Genomic DNA, 23008 nt, shown 5'->3' with positions numbered 1-23008 from the left:
TCCTGTGGGCCCTTAGCTATTGTGCTAAATGCAGAATTATTCACACAGGCATTTATCCTTCCCTTTTCTTGGAATAAAAGACACTGAGCTAAACTCAGGGGCTGCGAGAGGAGATGCAAATGCTCTGGCTTATAATGGATTTCTGCCACAGGTAAATTTGACTAATTATTTTCATAAAACTGAATGAGGAAATGATTCACATCTCAACATTTGCTGCTGATTTAGCATGTGGCATAAAAAAGGGACAGGCTAGCTGTAAGCTAGACAAAGCTATTAGACATTACCGTTCAGACAACACCTACCTCACTCCAAACCAGCATGGTGCCGAATATGACCTGTAACCCATCAAAGAAATTGTCTCCTATGATGATGACAGTGGCACCTCCTGTAGTCCATCCTTCACTTGGACTGATGGCTTTGATACATGGTGTAGCTGCTTTTCAACACACATGAAAAAGAGAAGTATTCTGCTGTTAGAACCAGATTTTAATGACAGAAGACTTGAGAAAAAATAAAATAAAAGGAGCTTTCATTTCCCCCCCTTACTAACACAAAGATTTCAGCAATCACTTTCTTTCTAGTACACATACATGACCTCAAACTGTATCTTTGGAAGCATTTTCTCTCAATTAATTTCTGTTTGGTTTTGTTATCTGCATTGAAAAAATAAACTTTTTTAAAGCCTACATTTACAAAAAAAAAAAAAAATCACAGCGTGACGGGCAGAAACCAACTGGAAATCAGGACAAATCCCTATTTTTATTCTTCATGAAAATTGCAATTCCTGAGTTAAAACAGTCTTCAGTGAGCTTGCTTTATTATCCATCATAACCTAAACTCATCATTCAAAATCTCATAAATATTATGGAAAATATTGACTAAATAAAAAAGTGTGTAACCCTCAGGAATTCTTTAACTGTTCTGCAATCAGATCCAGGTTGTTTTAGTATTAAACCACCCTGCTCTGCTTAATGCTTTGGCTACTACAAAAAACCAACAACCCCAAACCAAATCCCACAACCTTGCCACTGAGTCATTCCAATTATGTTGCATCAACCAGACAATTAAGAAGCAGGTGCCATGATCACAGAGTCTGTACCCACTTTTACTAGTCACTTTCTTGGTACTACATGTACTAAATGCTTCCCAAGAGGATGTTGAAAACTCAAGACCTGTTCCAAGTGGTAAGCTCAGATCTTGATGTAAGATCTTCTGGTATAAGACTATCTAAGCAGAAACATGATTGACTTCACACATTGGTGGGATAGGGCAATATAAACATCCACGTACTGATTGTCCTCCTCTGCTGTACTGGAGTACATCAGAATTTAACTGTGGTGAAGCAACAGGAACAACATCACTATAAAGATAAACTGACCAAGACAAAACCCCCTCCGTACTCCCAGCTGTAGAGTTTCAGGGTGGTCATACAGATCAATGTAAAGAAGCAGCTCCATCCTAAATGCCACCAAGTTCTCCATGCTAATACCGTATGAGGTATAAATATGACACCACTGCCATTAGATAACATTTTAAGTAAAGCAGGTACTTCAACAATTTCATTGGCCATGAAAAAAGATTCTTTCAGGAATGGCAAAACTCTCCCAGTCAATCTCAATGCTGGAAAGAAAGATTATTTTGGTATGAACCCAGAGAAGAGGCTGCCTCCACTGAAAACACAAGGGCTGACATTGCCCACACTGATTCTGCAATGTCAATCAGCAGGAGTTCATTAACTGCATATGTGTATCTGCATATATACCTCTTTCTTTAGGGTTGCTGGAATCGGCTGTGAACTGCCACTTAGTTGAAAGGCTGAGCTGTTACTTTGGTTTGTAACTTCCAGTGTTTGATGACGTACTCAAGGGAGAGCACTCAGGCACTTAACCAGGTAAGGATTTACCAGGAGAGGGGTGTGAAAGCCACTTACATTAACACCATCCAGGACAACACCCTTGCACCTGTGAATTACTTAATGATATCCCTGCCCTATATTCTTCTAATTGTAAATTAATTTACTTTTAACAGTAAATTAATTCACTCACAGAAGCCTACTTTAAAATGCTCCAGACATAAAGTGCTAAAGAGCCCCTATGAGTATTTTGTGACCTTATGGTGGGTTGGAGCCAATTGCAAGAGTGGTAAGAAGCTCCTTCCTTCCAGCCTCTGGGCAGGGTGGGTGTGGAGCTGGGAAGCAGGAGGGAGCTGGAAAGGGAGCTGTTGAGTCACCCTTAGCAGTGAGTGTTTCTGTGGGCACTGCTACAGACTCTCACTACCAGTGATGGAAGGCATGCATGAGGAGCAAACACACCCTGTCCCTACCTACAAAAGGTTGTAAGTGTCAGGCACAAACTTTTCCACTACTTAAGCTGATGGGGATGCCAGCTCCAGTGAAAAACACAAACACACACAGGCAGAAAAAAAAAATCATTACCCTACTCCAAACTTGGCAGAGCACAGCCATTAACTTTTACATGAGCTAACAAAAGAAACATCCTAACATTACCATCATGAAAATGTAGCACACACACAGAAGTAACTTCAATATGTTTAGTTTGGATTCAAGTTACTTGTATAAAACTGTGCATAAAAACCATTGCAAAGTCCAAAACCAAATGCTTTCCTTTCAGTCGAGCGCATGGCAAGGGATTTACAGTGAAAGCAGCTTTTCAAAATGCCATCCAGCCATTTCACAGAATCAAGCTTTTTCATAAATAAAAATTATAATCACTTCCAAATTACACCCTTTCCAGTATTTCCAGTTGATTGTGGACACACACCCCCCACAATAAAACCTGAAGATAATCAGTTTCCCATGTGTCAGAGAATGAGCTACTTTTCTCAAAGACTACAAGCAACTTTTTTTTTTTTTTTTCCCTAAACACCAGTGAATAAAAACTGTTTGAGACTATAAGCCATTAACAGAAAACATATGCAGGTTTCACCGAAAGGGTTGTCAAGCATTGGAACAGGCTGCCCAGGGAAGCGGTTGAGTCACCATCCCTGGGGATATTTAAAAGACGTGTAGATGTGGCACTCAGGGGCATGGTTTAGTGGTGGGTTTGGCAGTGCTGGGTTAATGGTTGGACTTGATCTTAAAGGTCTCTTCCAACCTAAGTGATTCTATGACTCTATGATTCACAATTATAAATTCAATTAACTTCAACAACGAATGCAAGATACTGTTCTGCAGTTACAGGTCCCCAGTAAAGAGTAAGCTATTAGCTCCTATTATGATGTTCTTTGTACAGTACCTACATTGCACTCAGAGGTGCAAGGTGCTGCACTGTCTGCGCTGCTCACGTTTTATACATGTGTGTGCTTAGCAGCAAATAATGCAAGTCCATGGCAGCCAGGGGGACTTTGAGCAGACACTCAGGTCCTTCTGCTGAACTGTGACTGCTCACTGGGGCACTCTTTCCCATAAAATCAATGTAATCACCCACATGTGTAATGTTATACATTAAATTTACCCGCGAATTCATTAATTTAATAAATTAATTTTGTTAACTAAATATGTAGCTATTGTGCTGAATCAGTGCCTCACCAAAACTCCTGACGTATCTGAGGTCAAAAACCAGGCCTTGGTGGCTTAATAAGCAGTGCAGGTTGGTATCCTTTGCAGGCACTAACTGAGAAGCAGCATAAGTGCTGTGCATTCCCAAAAGATTTCAGGGCATTTTGTAAACAGTCACAAAGACCACTGGGACTTCCCAACTTTCCCCACATAACTTCTCTTATCTTAAAATGCATGTGTCTGTAAAGACTGGAAGGTCTGCATGGAAGTGCTGCCCCACAAGGGAGGCTACACTGAAGGCTGCATCCCAAAGAAGCCCGAAGAGACGTGCTGAGGGAGGCATCCAGACTGCTACCTGTTTTTGAAGGCACAAAATATGTTTATACAATGACATATTTGCAACTGCCAGTGTCGTTTGGGACTTTGGTCTTACTAAATCTCTGCCTTTCCCAGGCCCTTTCCTTGGAGCACAAGGAAGAAGCATGGAAGAATTGGGTCCCATTTGCCAGAATCACCACAGGTAACACTTGGAGCAGAGCAAGGCAATGACCTCAGCTCTATTTATGCCCCTGGTACAAATGTCTGGCCAGCTCAGGCCCTCAGCTCTTCATACTTCTTCCGTTAATCATTTGGCAAGTTTCAAAGTGCTGTCTGGAAGGTGTTTACTTCTGTGCAACCCTAGAAAAACAGAGCTAGGCAGAATAACCTTTTCACTGAAGACCTTGATTTTTCTACATTTTGTTTTGGTCACAAGAGAAACAAAAATACACTGCATTTTTCTGCAGAATGCAAAGTTCCAGAATCTTTATCTGGAATTAACTATAACATTAATATTTCCAAGAAAAACAAAATATTTTGTTTGAAAATATTTTCATTGCACATGCTCGTCTGTAACACCAGAGCATCATTTCTATAACGGTGTTTTCAAAGCAAATAGAAAAAAGGTTATATAAAATCTAAGTTTTTCTATAGAAAAAGAGATTTTAGCTGAAGTATGAATCTTCACTGACCAAAAAAATGCAGTGAAGGACTCTAGACCAGTTGCAATAAAGGCAATGAAGTGTACATGATTGATAACATGAACAGACTTTAAGTCCAGAGAAGAATTATAATAAGAAAAAAGAATAATTACACACTCTTACACATACAAATATTTTATTTTTTGTTAATGAACTGCTGGCAGCCGACTACAACTAGAACCAAAATGGTTTGGTAGCCTAATGATCAGCTAAGATTTTAAGACTCTTTGGCACGAGTGTATTACATTTGCTGCATGTTTTCAGAGCAGTCATTGGACTGAGGGAAAACTAAATATTACCCCTAGAACTGCAGGCATGGACCTTGCAGCTCCTTGCTGAAGGTGATGTGGCTACATCCTCAACCTGCTGAAATGGCCTAATGGTTATGAGTTGTAATGAGCTGTTCTCCTTCTTTGCATAATATCAAGGCAAATCAGTGTTAACATCTGACATGTTTCATTGCTCTGTTCCTGTGGTTTGAGTTAACAGATATAGATGCTAGAGAGAGGCACTGCAACCCCAAATTTATCAAGGCCAATGGGAATTTTGCCTTCAAAGCTAAGGTCTCTATCCATAAATGTTAAGGATTTATGAGCAAAACCATTAATGACTTTCAAGGGAAACAATGTTCTTTGAAATCTTCATCTTTTCTCAGGATACACATTGTTAAAATCTGGTCACCCTAGATACAAAGGATGGTACGTACAAACTTGAGCACATGGGTAGCAAAAAGGAAAAGTTTTTGGTTGTGTGCTGTGTGTGCCAGTGTGTTCCTGTGTTCCCGTACTCCCCTAGCTACTGATATATAGGGGATTTTTCTTCCTTCAAACCGTGACAATAAAATGATTACCCCGCCACAGTTTAGCATAATGGTTCAGAAATGCTCGTGGCATATTGCAGAGTTAAAGTGGAAATTATTAGGTAGCTCTTCTTTGTTATAATAATGATCACTCCACAAATAAAAGCTCTTCTCCCAAAGGTACTGCAAGGCACAAAATGCTAATTCTGAAGATTATGTGTGCGCTTTTATTAAATATTACTATGCCCTGTCTGTTTGAGGGCTTCAGTGCTCTGATTGTTTTATGAGTGCCATGTTAATGTCAGCCCCATCTTGCTAGCAGCAGGCACACATTTTAGCTTTTGTATGAGAGTTGATCAAAGGCCACGTGCTGAGGGAATTGCTGAGAAAACACGGACAAGCGATAAAAATCTAACAGATTAATTGGTTTAAATTTCATTTCAGGGCATTGAACTTTGGCTCAGGACACTAGTACTACACTACCAGTCAGGGCCTAATTACCGCATTTCCAATATGCCTCTGAACAATGCTTGGAAGGGAGAATAACAACAGTACTAATAATACTAATAACAATAACAATAATAATAATAATAATAAAACAACAGCAAATATCTCCTCATAGCTTCTTGTACATGTTTAACAACTACCTCTGTGCACAGGCAATTGCACCAGGAAATCCCTCTCCCCCACATCACCATTCATCTGCCTCCTGAGCATTTCTATTTGCCTCAAATAGCACCTGAAGACATAAGAAATAGCAGATGCCCCCGGGAGCATCGAACATATGAATTTACAGAATCAATGAGCTACTGATTCAAGTCCCTCACAAACACACACTAGACATCTCATATGCTTAATTAGAGACCTGCATTTATAAACAGAGATAGCATTTTATCCTCCAACAGAAATGATCTATTCCACTGACAGAAAACAGAGGCCAGAGGAAAAACAACATATTTACCAGAAAGTTTATGGGTGGCCTTGGCATAAGGGTTAATTGAGCTTAGAGGTAAATGTTCACCGAGGTGAATTAGTGGGATGCACAGCTATCAGCAGGGCTCTGGGACTGCTCTTATTTAGCTTCTGAAACGTATTTGCTCTATGATTAATATCCAGTTTGTGCTGGTGACTGTAAGAATGACCTCGCCTGCAGTTTTTATCATGAAGTGTGGTTTCATCCTCCATTATTCCATAGATGAGGCTCAGACAACAGTTGCTGCATCATAACAGGAGTTTAAATGATGGGGTACATGCTTTTATTTTTCTTCTCTTTAAGAGTATTGTGACATGCATGGATTGTTGCATAAAGGCAGTTAAAACTGGGAGCTCAGAGGAGCAGGGGATTTATGTCTCATCTTAGAGGAAGTACTGAAAATGTCTAGAATTTAATTTAATTTTCCTTTTTTTTCTTGGGTAAAACCTAATTCCAGGCTAAATATATAAATGAGCCACAGATTAACCCACAGCTTATGGGGCTGATCTTGCAACCTGTTAAATGCTTTTGCCAAACTACCAATTTCCAGAATATCAAGACAAATCAGTGTTAAGCACTCAAAACCATGACTTATTGAAGATGTGATTCAACAAACCACTTAAGTAAGTGCTCAAAAACCCAGTTGAAGAAGTTGCAGAAGGAACTAGATTTTTAAAGATATTTGGGGAGGGCAGTGCACAAAGCTGCCAAGAGCTATTTAGTGTATATGGAACTGGGGTTTCCCATTCCAAAAATACACTTTGGTTACATGTAGACCACCCTGTGCAGTGCTGAGCTCATTCAACCTGACACGAGAACTGGCAGCAGCAAAACCGACATACTAATGTTGATATGCCAGTTTCAGGAACTGAGCTGCTACATCTGCTCAGTGTAGAGAGTCAAATGTAGCAGCAACTCAATGCTAACTCTAGGAATTCTACAGCATTTTTATGTCATCTGGTGTACATCTTCCCTCAGGTACCTCATAGCTATTGAAATCACATAGAGTTTATGACTCTGAAGAAGACAGTGCCCAGGAATGGACTGAGCCTAAATTCCTTTCCCACAGAACTCTGGAGCCAAAGGTGTGCAGCACTTACTAGTGTGCTCAAGGCCTTTTTAATCACTATTTTAAGCTTGGCAAGGTATGTTTCTCCTTAAAGGGTGAGAAAAACATTGTTTCTTCACTTCCTGAATTACAGATTTAGAGGTGTTATACAGGGAGGAAGGATTATTTCATTCATTGCTTGTTCTACATTAAGCACCTTAACAGATTGGTTTTTGTCATGGGGGAGAGTAGATTTTTTCAGAAATGAAAATTATCATTTTTCCCAAATCTGCCAGTTTGAGTGAATAAACCAAATATTCAAGGGTTCGTGGTTTTTTTTGTTTTTTTTTCCTAGAATAATATTCTCATTCCCAGGAAGCAGCAGTTGTTATCATCTGCTCACCTACTTTGACCATGCTGAAAGGGTGAACCCAAAAATGTTGTGTCCCCATGCAATGACACCATTCCCAGTCTACTGTGTGGAAGCATTGTCGGAGCCTTATCCAGCACAAGCAACTGAAAGCAACTGAAGTTTCTGAAACCAGCCTGGATGGGAAAAGTCCACAAGACCAGCTCAAAGAGTTAGTCATAGACACTTCAGGGAAAGGGAATGTGGCAGAGTTTTTACACATTGTACTGGAGCATTAAATCTTCACTCTTAAGCTAAACAATGCGTTTGTTGTTTATCTTAGTAAAGTGATGATCTTCCTGCTTTCCTTTTTCATATCACAGCCTGCACTCTCTCCTATTCTCTCCTGACAATAAGCAGCTGCTGTGCAGGAAACAGGGTAACAGAGGTTTCCCTCTCGAGGAGATAACTCATGCAGTTTTATGCAGCACAGGCATGAGGATGTGATGCCCCGCTCCCCTTTCCCAGCTCTCTCCTTTATAGCATCTTGATATTTGGGACTTACCATTTGTGAGCTTTAAATATTACAACACCCCTGCAAAAATGGCAACCTCCTCCTGGGTTCTTCATGACATCTGCACTGGGTGAAATCACTGAACCAAAAATATACACGCCGTGCAATCCCTCCAGGTTGGGGGAAGGGAGGGAAGGTTGCCTTTGTTTCTGTGTTCAAGTAGTGAAATTAAAAGTCTTGGCTGTGGTTTTCTGCCTAACATTTTAGATGCTCAGTTCCCACTAATGGGAATTTAAAATGCAAATTATTTGGGATAATATTCCACTTAGAATCAATACTTAATCCAGTGTTTCTCTTTTAGCCTTCCTGATGCCTCAGCTAGCAAAGTTACGTTTCATGGAGTCCTTTGTATTTCTCTTCCCTTAATGATTTCCAAAGCTCTCAGTTGTTGATCACTGTCTGAAAAATGATTGCATGGAAAAAGAAGGCAATCCACAATAATGAGAAATGTGTTACAAAAAAAAAAAAAAATAAAAATAATCTGCTGTGTATTTTACTTAAAATATTTCCATAAAACCAATAATTTAATTACCTGTGTATGACTGCAAGAAATGCATTTTCACTCATTCTTTTAAACCCTTTCACATCACAGAAGAAGTTGTGGGGGTTTTTTCCTTGTTTGCTTTTTTTCGTTTAGGTGGCACCTCCTGCTTTCCAAAAATTAATAAAACAGTAAAAGCCCTCAGCATCTCACTGCGAGCTGGTAAAAGTTGACCTCCAAAAGAAATCTCTGTCATGTTTGTTTGGCAAATAATAAATAACTTAAGAAAAATGCAATGTTGCAAAAAGACTTAAAAAATTTGATTTATTTCACTACATTAGGTCAGCCAAAACAAGAACATATATATAAGTAATATATATTATTATTATTGAAAAAATATATACATACTTTGTATATATTTTTATTTTTTTCAAGAAGTCTAGCAATTTTAGTGTGACTTTTTTTTTTACACATGTTCTCGTATTTTATTTCAAGGAAATTTATAGCAGGTTTTAAGCTATAATTTTTACATTCATTATTTCTGCCCCAAGTTGGAAGATTTTCATTTTGAATCAGCCATAAAGAAACTGTTGTGGGTGCCTCAGCCAAACGTAGCACTCTGCCTAAACCAGTGCTCAGCACTAAAACTCTGCTCCAGCACTGATGCAGTCTCTGTTATCTCAAAGCAGCTTGGTTGCACATAGGATATACACACATTGGATCAGGAGGAGAAACAGCACATCCAAGAATATCACGGTAAGGTGGCAGTGCTTCCAACTCCCCATATTGGCAGTGTTTCCAGCTCCACAACTGGGGACAAGTTTGCTTGGACCCAAGCACCAGATCGGTGGCTGTTGCAGCAACACCCTCCTCCCTCAGGGATACACAGGCACATTTTGACCCCGAGAAAGATAACTGCTTTACTTCAGGCCCCTAGATTATTGCACCTCAATCTCTTCACTCCGTCCTCCACCCCATGGGGTCACTTGCAAAGGCACAGGAAGAGTGTTCCTGAAAGATGGGAAGCCAAAGGCAGTGGCAGGGAGGGGACTGGGGTGTGATATACGCATGGGATTGCACTGGTTTATCCGAACGTGGGTTTTAGAAGTTTTTTTAGTAAAACAAAAAAATCTTATATGCCTCCCACATTTCAATTTCAATGGCTTCCTACTGATTTAACTTCCGCTGATGAAGTTACAGAGCCCAGCTAAGCCAATATGACTATTTTAAAAACAATAAGCATGTCCAGAAAGGAGACTGCATCTGTTTAAGTGCATTAAAGTTTAAAAATAGTCACACTGATGCAATTTCTGTGTGAGGATGAAGACAACCTTGCGAATGGAAGCCCAAAATGTGTAATATAAATCAACCCTAAAAATTTGTCAAAACAAGCATCTCTGCCTAGCTTGCAGACCCCAAAAGCTACTTAGTTTAACTGACTGGTCTTTCAGTGCTGCTAACTAAGATCGTGAGCCAGAAAAGCATTTCATAGGATGGAACAAGTCATTTGCTTAATGTTAACACTGTGGTTTACTGTTTTGCTGAATCCCAACCTACCAGAAGGGCAGTGGGTTCTCTTTCTAAATTCATGTTTTGTTTCACTGTCACCCTGGTTTCATTTTCTATCTTTTATTTTCCATCAGTGCCTTAAAACTGTAAATCTCTCACAGCAATTTTCTCTAGAATCAGAGCATAAGACTGGATAAAAGCTCCTAAAGCACAGCATCCCATCCCTGCAAGGTGTGAAAAGCTGAGCACCTGGAGCACAAGAGCAGCCAGTCCTCTTGTTCAGATGTACACTGGTATGTTATAGCCAAAATGGCCAGGTTTGGTCAATGGTATATATAGACACTGTATCTAAATAGTACAGTATCTGTGCACCTAGTTCAAACTCAACCTAAATTCTCACTCCCCCAAACTAAACATCAGTATCAATTGCAGTTTTAAGTAATCTTTCACTATCACAAAGAAAAAAAAAAAACAAAAACTCCTCCCAAATCAGTTAAAACCTCCACTATATTATATATATATTATATAGCGCAACAATCAGAAGTTCACCTGATATGGATTCTACAGCAAACAAAGAATTTATTTCATCCTTACAAAAGCAAGAGCCCCAACCAAAATTAATTTTTAGCTGCAGTCTCTTTGTTCAGCAGAATTCAGAAACTCTGCCCACAACAGACAGCTCGTAGTAACCATCTTTCAGAAGCAGAACAACCAGCGTGGAAACACCAAGCAGTTGTGGCAGGGACAGGGAGTGACTGCAATCCAGTTTCTTCAAGGGAAATTCAAGTACCCTAAGAGTCCTTATTCCTCATCTGATTTCTCTCACAAATCACAAGCTGCTCTCTAATGCAATTTTCTGGAGTCTGAGAATCGTAAAGTCAAATACGAACAAGTCTAGTGGAAAATCTGTGACGCTAATCTTGGCCTCCGTTGTATTTTTAACAGGCACTGAATTTGTGCGCCGGATTATCCAGATGGCCATACAGGAATCATCCTGATAGGATTAAACCTTTGTGCTGAACTCTGCTCCATCTGTTCTCGGAGGTTTGCCTATTGCTATTGGAATACGAATGTTCAGCCTGTGTCTAGCACCATGACTAAAAGCGCTGCTTACCACACACACACACACATATGTATATGGGCACAGACATATCCTTGAGTACTTGATTAGTAATGTGAGATGAAGTTAGCTTGAAGTCTACCACTATAGGAACATATTGGTTTTATTATTCATTTGAAGAACAAAGTATGCAATATCTAAATTCAAACAAAAAAGCTTTTTGTTGTTGTTCTGGGACTTGTTCAATTCATTAAACCATAATACTGCCATAAATTTATAGATGAAGGCATGACTAAACATAGAGCAGCAAGGCTCTTCATCTTTGAAATCTATTAGTGTACGAGAATGTATGACACAATCGCACTTTGAAGATACCATGCTTAAATATTTCAGATCAAAACCAGCCAACAACAAAACACATGCGTGCACACAGTGTTGGTAGCTGTTATTTGCAGCTCGATCTAGTCACAGGCCAAGAACAAAAAAGTAATAATCAGTCCTAGTAAAAGAAAGGCTTATTCCCATTAATGTTGCTTTCTGCTCTTATTGCCTATTAATGACAGTCTTCTGCATTCATTGTTGCAGCCTGCCAGATGCAGCAAAGATCCATATTCATCATGTGCAAAAATTGTGCTCAGGCTGTCTCCATGACAGGTTACACAGAGCTGCCAACAGAGACACCAAGGTCCAATGGATGGCCTCAGGTTTCCAGGCCCTGAGCCAAGAGAAAGGGTAGGGAATCTGGCTCTTCTGTAAGAAAAACATCCCAGTGATCAAAAGGTTTACCTAAATTGCTGTCCTGGGCAGCAATACACTACAAACTTATGACTACCTGGGATGAGGAGGGTGGATAAGAAAAATTAAAAAAACAATGCTGCTGCTGCTATTATTATTATTAGTAGCAGTATTAGTATTATCATTATCATTATTGCTGCTGTAGAGTTCTGATTCAGGAATGCAACATAATACTCAGCCCATGTTTGTGATGGCAGTGGAACAGCAATGGAGGCGACGTAACCTGAATTGCATTTCAAGCCACAGCCCTGATTGTGTTGCAAAGACTGAGACCCCCTTGTCTCTCCTGTGCAGTGTCTTTCAGACTGTTTCTTCCTCTGTTCTTTGTGCTGCTCTGAATGCACGGTCAAGCACCCCCTCCCAGCCATTTAGGCTTTACTTGCAAAAACACAAGCATAAAAATATATTTATAGTTCATAGTATCTGTCCAGCAATGACACCACATAAAACCAGCACGCTGAAAATCTGAGGAGTGAATACTTTGGACTCAAGCCTACAAAAGCTTAGAGAAGTTGTTCTTTCAATGTGTTTGATAAAGTCATGCTATGTTTTTATTTATTTATTTAGGGCCATATTCAGACCACCTACCTAAGGCATTGCAGCACGTAGAAGTCAGACTCAAGCTCTGACTGAGTCAGTCTGCCTAAATTAGGATCCTCTTTCTGCTATACAATGAGCAGGGATGGGCAGACACCTCTGGAAGCCTGGAGGCCTGGGAATTTCGTGCTGGCTCCCAAAAGTAACAAGGGACCTCGGCAAAATGATACCATAGGTAGGAAGTGCCAGAAACAACCCCATGAAAACTATTTGGCAGTTGATACTGAACAGGCACCTGACTCTGAGCTTTCCAGCAGGCACCTCTGCTCAGGCTCAGGGCTGAATAAGGAGGCAACACAATCCCAGGAAAGGGATAATTTTCCCCAAAGGACCCCTAATCAGAGTTGCTTTACCCTTCAGTGCCTCAAAGAGGCAAACTGGTCAGAAATACTTCTTCCCCCTCTTCAGCTCCTCAAAAAGCTCAGGAAGCTGGGCAATGCTCTCACCTGAATGTACTGCGGCAAAGCGCTGTGACCTCAAACCCCGACCCACAAACTAAAGCTGCAGCTGTAAAGACGAGCAGAGTTGTGGTCAGGGCTGCAATTTACCTCCAAGTGCTGGCCTTCTCGCTCAATATGGATAAGGTAACACCAAACCTATGAATTCCATATGCAAGCCAGGTTTTCAGCGAACAGCAACGCAAGCTGCCTGTTCAGTCTCCAACAGCAGGGGAGATCTAGCACGTCTGCTGGCATTTCACAATCCAAAAGGGACCTCTGCAGGAAGCACATTTTGCTTTTTCATGGGATAGATACAGAACCTCTGAGAGTGTTGCTACAAAACCATAATGATATGGTATTAACCAAACATAATTAATTTTTAATTTCCTTATACTCGTTGCTAGCAGACACTTTAGCAGTAGTACAGTAAAAAGCACACAGGTTCCCGCAGCATTTGGGACCAGAGTTTTTGAAGAACCCAGCTATCTAGTGGTTCCAGTATGCATCTAATGGAATTTTCAAAGTACCTGCAGACAGGCATTGAAATTCTGTAGCCGGAGTTTTAAAATTCCCACTAAATACCTGCCTGCAGCTTTAGGCACCTTGGTGCTTCAATGGTTTGGCTTTAGGTCCAAGAATTGCTGAAAAGATTGCTTTGGGTACCTATGCTTTTGGGTGACCATTTGACTCACAAAAATGGATCAGAAGTTCAGAAACTCCTAAATATCCACTTCATGAGGGACAGCATCATGTTAAGCACCTCACAGCATACCTTAATTTGCAGATCTGAATATCTGAATTACTCTTGAGAAAGAAATTTGAACTGCTAAATTTCAGACAAGTTTTTCCATAAATTCCTGATCTTTTTAACAAACTTCCTAACCCTATTAATTTTGCTCAATGAGGTCATAAACCAGCAGTGCTTATATTACAGTCACTTCCACACTAAAGATTTGGTTTATCACAAAGAGAACTATAAATTGCTGGAATGAAGGTGGGAAGCAGAAAGCACTAATTGTGACACACAAAGATTTCTGGTTATGCTCAGCAAACAGTTTGGGTTGAGATTTTAAAAAACACTTTACAAAGTTGCACTACTGACCTAATGAAAGCACACTTTTTGCAATGCCATACACTCCTGAAAATCTTGTGTTCTGGATTTGGGCCAAACACAAAGCCTGTCTCCATTCCAGTATTAATTATTAGTAGTTCATTTTTATTCTCTACTACTAGCATTAACAATTTTCAGATGGCAACCCAGAATAGAATAACCACTCCAAACATCCCACTCTGGTGGTTCCATTTTCTGCATCAGTTTCCAGGTTTATGCTTTTAACTCATTTCCTCAGACATGGAGGAGCTTTGTCAAATACTCATTTTGTTGGGGAAACCCTTGGCACAATGGATAGTAAGAGAGAGACTTAAATGCTCACACTGGTCTTCTCTCGGTTCAGTGAGAGGACATGCAGCCTGAGATGAGAAGAATCACGAGTTCATTACCTGTGAGTTTTTTCTAACCAGAATATTTTAAATTCCAATTTGGTGGAAAATTGTCATATAAGCAGTTAATCCTGAGATTGTTAGCACTCAGCTGATGCACAGCTTTAGACATAAGTTCCACAAGAACACAGACTTATCATAATCAACAATTGCTTTGGGGTATTTAAATACTGAGATGTCTAACATGAAATATTTGGAGGTATCCAGATACCTGCAGATTGCTGTGAGCACCATTCCTTGGTAATCATGACCTTGTACAACATCCAGATGAGTTCTCAAAAATATCAGTAGCTTTTGGTTTTCATTTACAAACCACAATTCACAAAAACCTTTTCCTTTGTACTCTGCCCAAATCAGCAGGGGACTGAAGTAAAAATGCATCTTTTCTCAACATAACAATAATAAAGGTATCCTATAATAAAAAAACAAAATTAGAGGAATTTGTTCAGAAATAATATTAGTCATATTAAGATAATAAAATGTTTTATCATCTGCTGGCATGTGCATTTTGGAAGGTTGGAAAAATGTCTGGCAAAACTTCGCTGCCATACAGTGCAGTATCTCTCAAATAATTCTCTAATCCTAATGTCATTCTTCTCCCCTATGATGCCATTGTCTTAGTGACATGGTGGCCAGAAAAGCAAATTGAAATGTAATGAACACTCATTATCTATGAATATTCATTGCCTATTTGAGTGCTAATAAATGTTCTCCTGTACTGGTAGCTGTGAAGTTTCTGCCAAACAGAATAGCAAAGGTTTTTCTACTTGCATAACCACTCCAGTTCCTCTGAGGTATGGAGAGAAACCTCAACCCTTCAGAAAGTGATTGGTCTAACTCTCCAAAAGAGTCAATTCTCATGGTGGTTGGAGAATTTCCATCCAAACTTTTCTCCTTTATCTGTCTGCCATAACAAAACAGGGTGGTTTTTTTTTTTTTTTTACGCAAATCTGTATCAAATTTTAATGACAGTTTTCCTCATGCTTTCTTCTTTTTGTAGTTTTCCGAGCACAGTTCTGAAAGCTCCTCTGAGAAATTCACAAAATGTGCTCTATCTGCATCCAGACACTATTTTTCCATGAATTCATGACATCCTTTTAACAATAGAGAGTAACAACATATCACAGCTTGACATCACTTAGATGTTCGGGGGGAAGGGCTGTTTTATTTGTTATTTGTTTGAAAAACATAAAGGGCAGCTGCTCATGGGTAGAAACTGCCCCACTTTATCTATTTAAAAACAAGGCATCTCCTGCTTCCATTGTAGCATTTTTTCCTTTTTCAATTGGACCCGACACTAGATCACTGGTTAAGTGACTGTGAAGTGGGAATCCTTTCTACTTGTGGTAATTGGAGTAACCAAACTTGACTTTTCAGGAAGTATTTCCATGGACATTATGTAACAGTTATCCTTCTTTTTAAAGACTAGAGTATTTCAAATGGTATCTCTTAACATTCCTGCAACATAGCAGCAGCAGTGTTAGTATATATAATGTACAAACATTTTAAATCATGAAAAGAAAGTCACAAACTCAAACCTCTAACTCCATGAATTACCTACAGTCAAATGGCAGAACTGAAATTCTGGAATCTCCTTGCCCAAATCAACCATTAAAAATCCACCTCCAAGAAAATAATTTAAATCCTGTTTTCATTTAGTCTCAGACTAAAAATAAATTCTGAAAAATAAAAATTGCTGCAGCCAGATATTCTCAGCTTTTGAATACCTCTCCTTAATGGCTGATTTATGACCTAGACAAATGGAAACAGAAGATTTTTTGCTTTCTGCTAACAAGGGCAGCTCCACCTACCCCCCCACCCAGCTCTTGTGAAATTCTCAGTAACATCCAAAAAGGAAGCAGGGTCTGGGCCTGCAGACTGCTGCTGTGCTCTCGTGAAGATTTAAAAAAGAGACATCAGCATAATTCAGTGGGGTACAATTTAGTTAACACAGTTTTGGTTACCTAAATTGGAGCTGTATGACTCTGAGCTCTGCTGTGTTTGGTAACCTGATGGGTCCCAATATTTTACTCCTGAAGGGACTGTTTCAGTCACACAGCCTGACATCCTGCATATTGCCCACCAGAGAACCTCACCTAGGAATTCCTGGGTAAGGAATTACTCAAACCCCTAACCTCTCCCTGACATGCCGTACACTTTTTAGGAAGATACCACATCCTGGCTTAACATTTGCAACCTGCAGGGAACCTTCAACAGTTTTGGCAGTTTCAGTGGTCCCCAGAGTTAAAATCTTGTTGAGAACATATTGGAGTCTTTATCTACAAATCCTCTCAAGTGAAGCACCTTAACTTTCTGGCCCTGTTTCGTGTCTTCAGAGGGACAAATGCTTGAACTCCATCTCAGTAGACATCTTGGACTAATCCAGCCCTGGTGTGCTCACTTATATTAGAAACATACAGAAAGACCACAGGGCAGCGAAAAGGTTAATATTATACACTCAGTAAGGTCAAGCTCCAAGAACACATAACAAGCCATTATGTAAAAAATTGCCTGAATTTATGAGTCACTGCATTTATGAAGGAACCGATATGAAAAAGACAACTTGGCAAAAATAAAGAAAATTATTTCCAGCTTGAAATTTTGCAATCCTTCAGTATATCAAGGCTCACTTACTGTTATTACTATCCATGTTGTGCAATGTTCTCAAAGTCACATTTTTTCCCCTGTGTATGCATAGAGATGTCCAACAACCCTAGGTATTCTTCCCTCATAGAAAATAAATTAGAAAGCAGACGTAACTCAGAATAAAATACAAGATCCCCTCAAGTAGACTGGTAGAATCCTAATATTTTTTTTCAATATTTCCCTTCTAAATAATAAATCAAGCACACCACATTTCTCTATATGGAATGATATGGTGCAGAGAAAGCTTGTGCTTTTATATTTTTCACATAATCACAAAAACATTCTTAAGTGAAGCACTAAGATGTAACAGGTGCTTACACCCATAGATGAAAAAAGTCAAACATTAAACTTGCTTTGTTTGAACTTGGCCAGTTTGTGAATGCACTAATGCCTAACTTTGATTAAGAATCTGAACCTATGCATCTAAAGGTAAAGCACATCAAGTTTTGAAGATTTAACGTTCCTAAACTTGCTAATGTTTTCTGCTTCCATCAGTATTGTATTAAAAATTTCATCAACTAGCATGGACACATGCAACAACCAAGGGATTCAGGATCGAAATAGCTTAAATGGACCTGATAGAGGCATCCCCTTCACGACTCTCGACACTGCCAAAAACATAGTGGATAATGTTGTGGTAAAGCCACCTAACAGTGCAAGAACCAGGTCACCGAGTCAGATTTCTGAGCATCTTTCAGGAATCATCAACTGCTGTGTCCAGCACAAGCAGCTATATTCACAGAATCACAGAATCCCAAGGGTTGGAAGGGACCTCAAAAGATCATCTAGTCCAACCCCCCTGCAAGAGCAGGGTAACCTACAGTACATCACACAGGAACTTGTCCAGGCGGGCCTTGAATATCTCCAGTGTAGGAGACTCCACAACCCCCCTGGGCAACCTGTTCCAGTGCTCTGTCACTCTTACAGTAAAGAAGTTCTTCCTGATGTTAACGTGGAACTTCCTATGCTCCAGTTTACACCCATTGCCCCTTGTCCTATCACTGGATCAAGATATAAAATGACTGTTCTCAACAATTCTGTTACAGTCAGACTAGGTAACAATGATACTTAAAGACAGACAGTCTCAAAGCTTTAGTTTAATGATTATCTTCTCAAAATAGTTTATAAGGAGGGGAAAAACTCCTTTTTTATTAACCTAAACAGAAAATATCAACTAAGACACAGCCTAGCAACCATTTTTGCTTTCAAATCTGAAGATTTAGTGGAAAATCTGTGAATGTGCCTACTGTGGTGACTGTGGACTCTCAAGATTGGCCAGGATGGGCAGGATTGGCAAGAAAAGCTCTTTAAACGCCCCACTGCAGATGAAAGAATCTATCTTATGTACCCAGCTGAGGCACAGCAACTACTGCTCTTCACTTACTGTAGGAGGCTTTGCACCTGCAGACAGTGAATGATCTGAATCACTCATTACCATCATGAACTAAAACAACATTGTAAAAGCTTGACTCTCTCAGGTACCACAATAGTGTGATCAAATAATCTAGCCACACACTATAATTTCTCTTATAAGGCAGCCACTAATAATGGTTTTGATCTATAATGACCTATTTTAGATACACACACACATAGATTTATGTATATTTTGTATTAAAATAATGGCAGGACGCTGCTTTAGAAATCATGGCTGTCTCTACTTCCATGTGTAAATTGTGATACCATGTCTTATGATTTGTCCCTATTTCTACCCTGCATCTTTCATCTTTTGCTGCTGTTGAGATAACTCAGAACCAAATCACCAGCAAACCTCACCATCACCTAATTCATCTGTGCTCTCCTATGGAGGAGGAGAAGGAAAGAAAAGAAAAAGAAATAAAACTGTCCCTTTAAAAAACCAAGCATTTAAGCTGCTTGTCAGTCGTCTTCCTGACAAGGCCACTTGAATGTATTCAGGAGTATTTGCATAAATGCTCACAGTGAGTTCACCGTGGCAGCTAGCGCTAATGGTACATAAAGTAATTTAGTCACTTCTCTTAGGCATCCTGTCAGGGTGATAAGCACCCCCTCTTTGCCTTGTTGCATATTAGATCATTAGATAATAAAGTGTTAGAGCATGCAAACTGACAGGGTCTCAGGGACTATCATTTTTCGATGGCATTACATTCTGCCAGTAAGGAAAAATAATAGAGAAACTGATGCTGCAATTGGCTTTACATTGTTGTAAAGCATTCAAAGATTTGGGGGAGAAAAGAATTTTTACTTTGCAGCCATATGAGACTTTTAACTGGAAACTTTGCAGACATCTGCGTGGTGGACTTCATGCTGGTAAAACTGAAAAGAGTAGTTGCAAACCCTTTCAGAATTCTCCCCTTCCATAAGCTAGTCACTTAAATTCCATTGGAAAGATTTTGTCTTTAAAATTGACACCCTGGAATGAACTACAAGCTGACACATATTTTACCAGTTGGGCCCTTTTGGCTCTTTGCCATACATCTTACTATATACGTACAATTTAAAAAGGTCAACCACATCGGCTTTCTGGTTTACCATAAATATAAAACAAGTGAGAATCCAACTATTTGTGAATGAAAAAGTGATAATTATTGAAAACCACAGATTACTGTGGCTTTCCCTATTTATACCACAGAAGGATGTATGAAATAATTGGCCTTTGCCAGCTATTACTTTTGAAAGATAGAGATATTTGTTTGAAATATGAGCTTCTTAAGAAGCCCACTGGTTTCAAGGAGGACAGTGTGTAAAAATGAAACCCTGATCTAGGTTCCTAGTTATATTCAGAGAAATGAGCTACGAAAAGGAACTTTCATTTTACTGTCCAACAAGAAAGATATAAATAGAGATGTGTTGGATGTCCCCAAAATAATCCAGGCTACCTGCTAATGAGATGGTAAAACCCAAATGTGGAGACACCAGGCTCCTGAGTGGCTCCAGAGGTAAAGCTTTCTTTCCAGTTTTTTGGCACCCTAAATCTCTTTTAAGCATCACATAAACTGCAACTCTGTGTTTAAGAAAAGAATGTCCCAATACAACTTTGTAAGGAAAAAATAAGCTGGATATTGTCTAACTAAACTAGGCAACCAGCACACTCTTGCTACATCCTCTCGCCCCTTTCCCCAGTCCTGACACAGTCAGGCATTCATCCCTATTGCAACCAGATATTTGTGTTGAAGCATTAAACATCTAGAAAAGTACATGCAAATACATTTGGTAAAGGCCATATTATAGTTAGAACCCAGCATTTAACAAGCTATGATCAGAAGTTGCTCACCAGAGCAATAAACCAGAGACAAACTAGCCATTACTGTGTTAGCTTCCCATTCCACCGTTGACAGATACTGCTCAGGTCAATCTGTCCATCCCCTGAGGGAGGCAGAAAAGTTGGAAAGAGGAAAACAGTCTCTGTTACTGACACTTGAAGATATTATCTGAGATAAAAAAATCCAAAAACTCAAGAAAAATACTAAACTTTGGGATTCAAACTAAAAGCAAAAATTAATTTCAGTGGAGGAAACAGTTACCTGTTCCAATGGGTTTAAGGTTTGTGGTGCTTGCCCAAAATTCAATAGAATTAAACCCAGTTGAGACTTTTCCTTTGTTTTCATTCAGTTAAGCAGTTTAGACATCTGATATCAACATTTAAAAGAGCTACTGAATTTCCTTTTTAATTCTTTCCCCTCCCCCACCTTTGGATTCAGATGTGCATAGAATTCCTGGAAAATTGGATTGAAGGATTTAGGTTAAAAGAAAGGCCCCACCAAGCCTCTGGGAAGAGTTCAATTCTGCAGTGTGGAGGTTACTATTCAAAAGTAAGAATTTACTAGTGGTTGCTTTATGAGGTTGCTCGAGAGGTGCCTGAGAAAGTAGATGAGAAAAATCACCTCTCCCACAAAATGCACACATGGAGATGTTTTGCAGATGTTGACTTTAAATGTTAGCACAGTAACTAGGGTTTGTGCAGATATGTAAGCATAGCATTATCTTTTTTTTGCTCCTTTTTCCTAAAAGAATCCCTCAGGTACTAGGAGTGGGAATAATAACTGTGGTAGCATGAGATGCCACCACACCATGAGTGGGAACATAAATGGATGAGAAAGTAACTACTGCCTTGACCAAAAGCATGCACTAAAAAGACTTCAATGGGGAGAGAGGGGAAATAAATAAATAAATAATTTGGCATCTACTTTAATAGGAATATAAGTAAAACACAGAAGTGCTTTTTTGAAAGACTACACTTAATTCAAAGATTATGAAGTTGAACAGAGAGAAGTTTCCTTTTGTAATGTTCTGCCTTCTGCTAATTAATAAAGCAGAGCTCATACATTCCTTACAAATATTCAGCAAAAATTACGACAGTGGTTTATTAAATTAGGTTGTTGGCAGGATGAAAAAAATATTCTATAACATGAATTATGGCTGAAAATGGCTTATAGCCTACATAAAAAGTTAGAGCTAAATAAATACAGATGTAAGTTATGTTTATATAATGAGAAACGCTGCTGAGCTAAGAATTTTAGGTTAGTAAGTGTGAACTACAGACCCGATTCTGCAAACACTTATCAATACCCTCAACTTCACTGACACAAGAAGCCTCATTGATCCCAACAGGACCATATGTGTGCATAATCTTAAATGCATGCATAAGTGCTTGCAGGTCTGATGCCTGAAAGCTTAAGCAGAATAGAAAGCTATTTCCACAGGAATTCACTGAGTAGTAGAAACCCACACATTTGCCCATTTCTTAGTATTAATAATTTCTTTTAACATATCTAGTTAACATTTTTCTGAGTGGCATTCGCATTCCCAGAGAAAAAATTATCTGGGTTTCTTCAAACCCTTTTTTAAAAATCTATTTAATTATTCATCAGATCCTTGGCAAATATTTGTGAAACAAACCAGCATAAAGGACTGGTGCCTTCTACACTCAACTACTTCAATGGAAGCTGAGGGTACACATCTCTTAGAGGGAGCAAGCTCCTATTGAATTTAGGGTTACAAACAGCTTTGAAGACAAAGAGCTATTCTACCAAGCTGGAACAGGGAGAGGGGAGTGAAATGCCCTGTTTTTGTTTTGGTTTTCAGTAGTAGTCATCAGCTTTGAGGACAAAGAGCAAAACAAAACATTAATCAAATCCAGATTTTTTTAAGTACATTTGCACTCAACAGCTCCCATTTTAAGCACCTACAGTCACCAGCAGATGTTCTCTTCCAGGACCAGCTGATCCTACGGAAAAGATTACTGTCCCCCAAGTTGCTTCCAGCCATGTGCCCCCATCCCATCCTTGCTGGGGTTTACTGTCTGTTCAGAAAAGCCAGACAAATTGCCTTGCACCATTTCTCTTTCAATCATTTCAGCAAAATAAGCTAGATTGGCAAGCAGCTATTATTTAAAGGGCTTAACTCAGATGAACTTCTATGGACTGAAGGAGACTAGGGAACAATCAGACAACCATCTTAGCTGGCATTTCCATGGTGGAGAATAGCCTGCAGAGGGGAGGACAGACAAGCAGCTGTGGCACACAGGGAACAGCAACTTTTTCAGCTGGTACAGCTGAAGCCAGAAGAGAACACTCATCCATGGCTTGAGTAAGCAGATGGATTTCCAAAAGGGCTCTGCTTTCATTTAGGGCAATTCAGAGGAACAGCTGGTTCTCCTAGAGAGCTCAGCACCCTATAGATAAAATAAATCCCATTCAAAATTTGGGTTCTAAGCACTTCAGAA

The 23008-nt window shown here is 39.4% G+C and overlaps 1 protein-coding gene across 5 annotated transcripts in view; it reads right to left on the bottom strand.

The window, feature by feature from the left end:
* EBF1 (EBF transcription factor 1) overlaps positions 1 to 23008 on the bottom strand; it is a 278427-nt gene that overhangs the window by 73119 nt on the left and 182300 nt on the right. For 3 of the 5 annotated variants that reach the window (XM_065690402.1, XM_065690404.1, XM_065690406.1), the window contains exon 9: positions 303 to 436. In XM_065690402.1, coding sequence (XP_065546474.1) covers positions 303 to 436 — 134 coding nt within the window. The remainder of the gene's footprint in view (positions 1 to 302; positions 437 to 23008) is intronic. The other 2 variants (XM_065690403.1, XM_065690405.1) reach the window with 1 other exon arrangement.

The sequence above is a fragment of the Lathamus discolor genome, chromosome 10 (assembly GCF_037157495.1).
Source record: "Lathamus discolor isolate bLatDis1 chromosome 10, bLatDis1.hap1, whole genome shotgun sequence".
Taxonomy (NCBI): Eukaryota; Metazoa; Chordata; class Aves; order Psittaciformes; family Psittacidae; genus Lathamus; species Lathamus discolor.
Note: the sequence above shows the minus strand (reverse complement) of the source record. Positions and strands in the feature narration are given on the sequence as shown.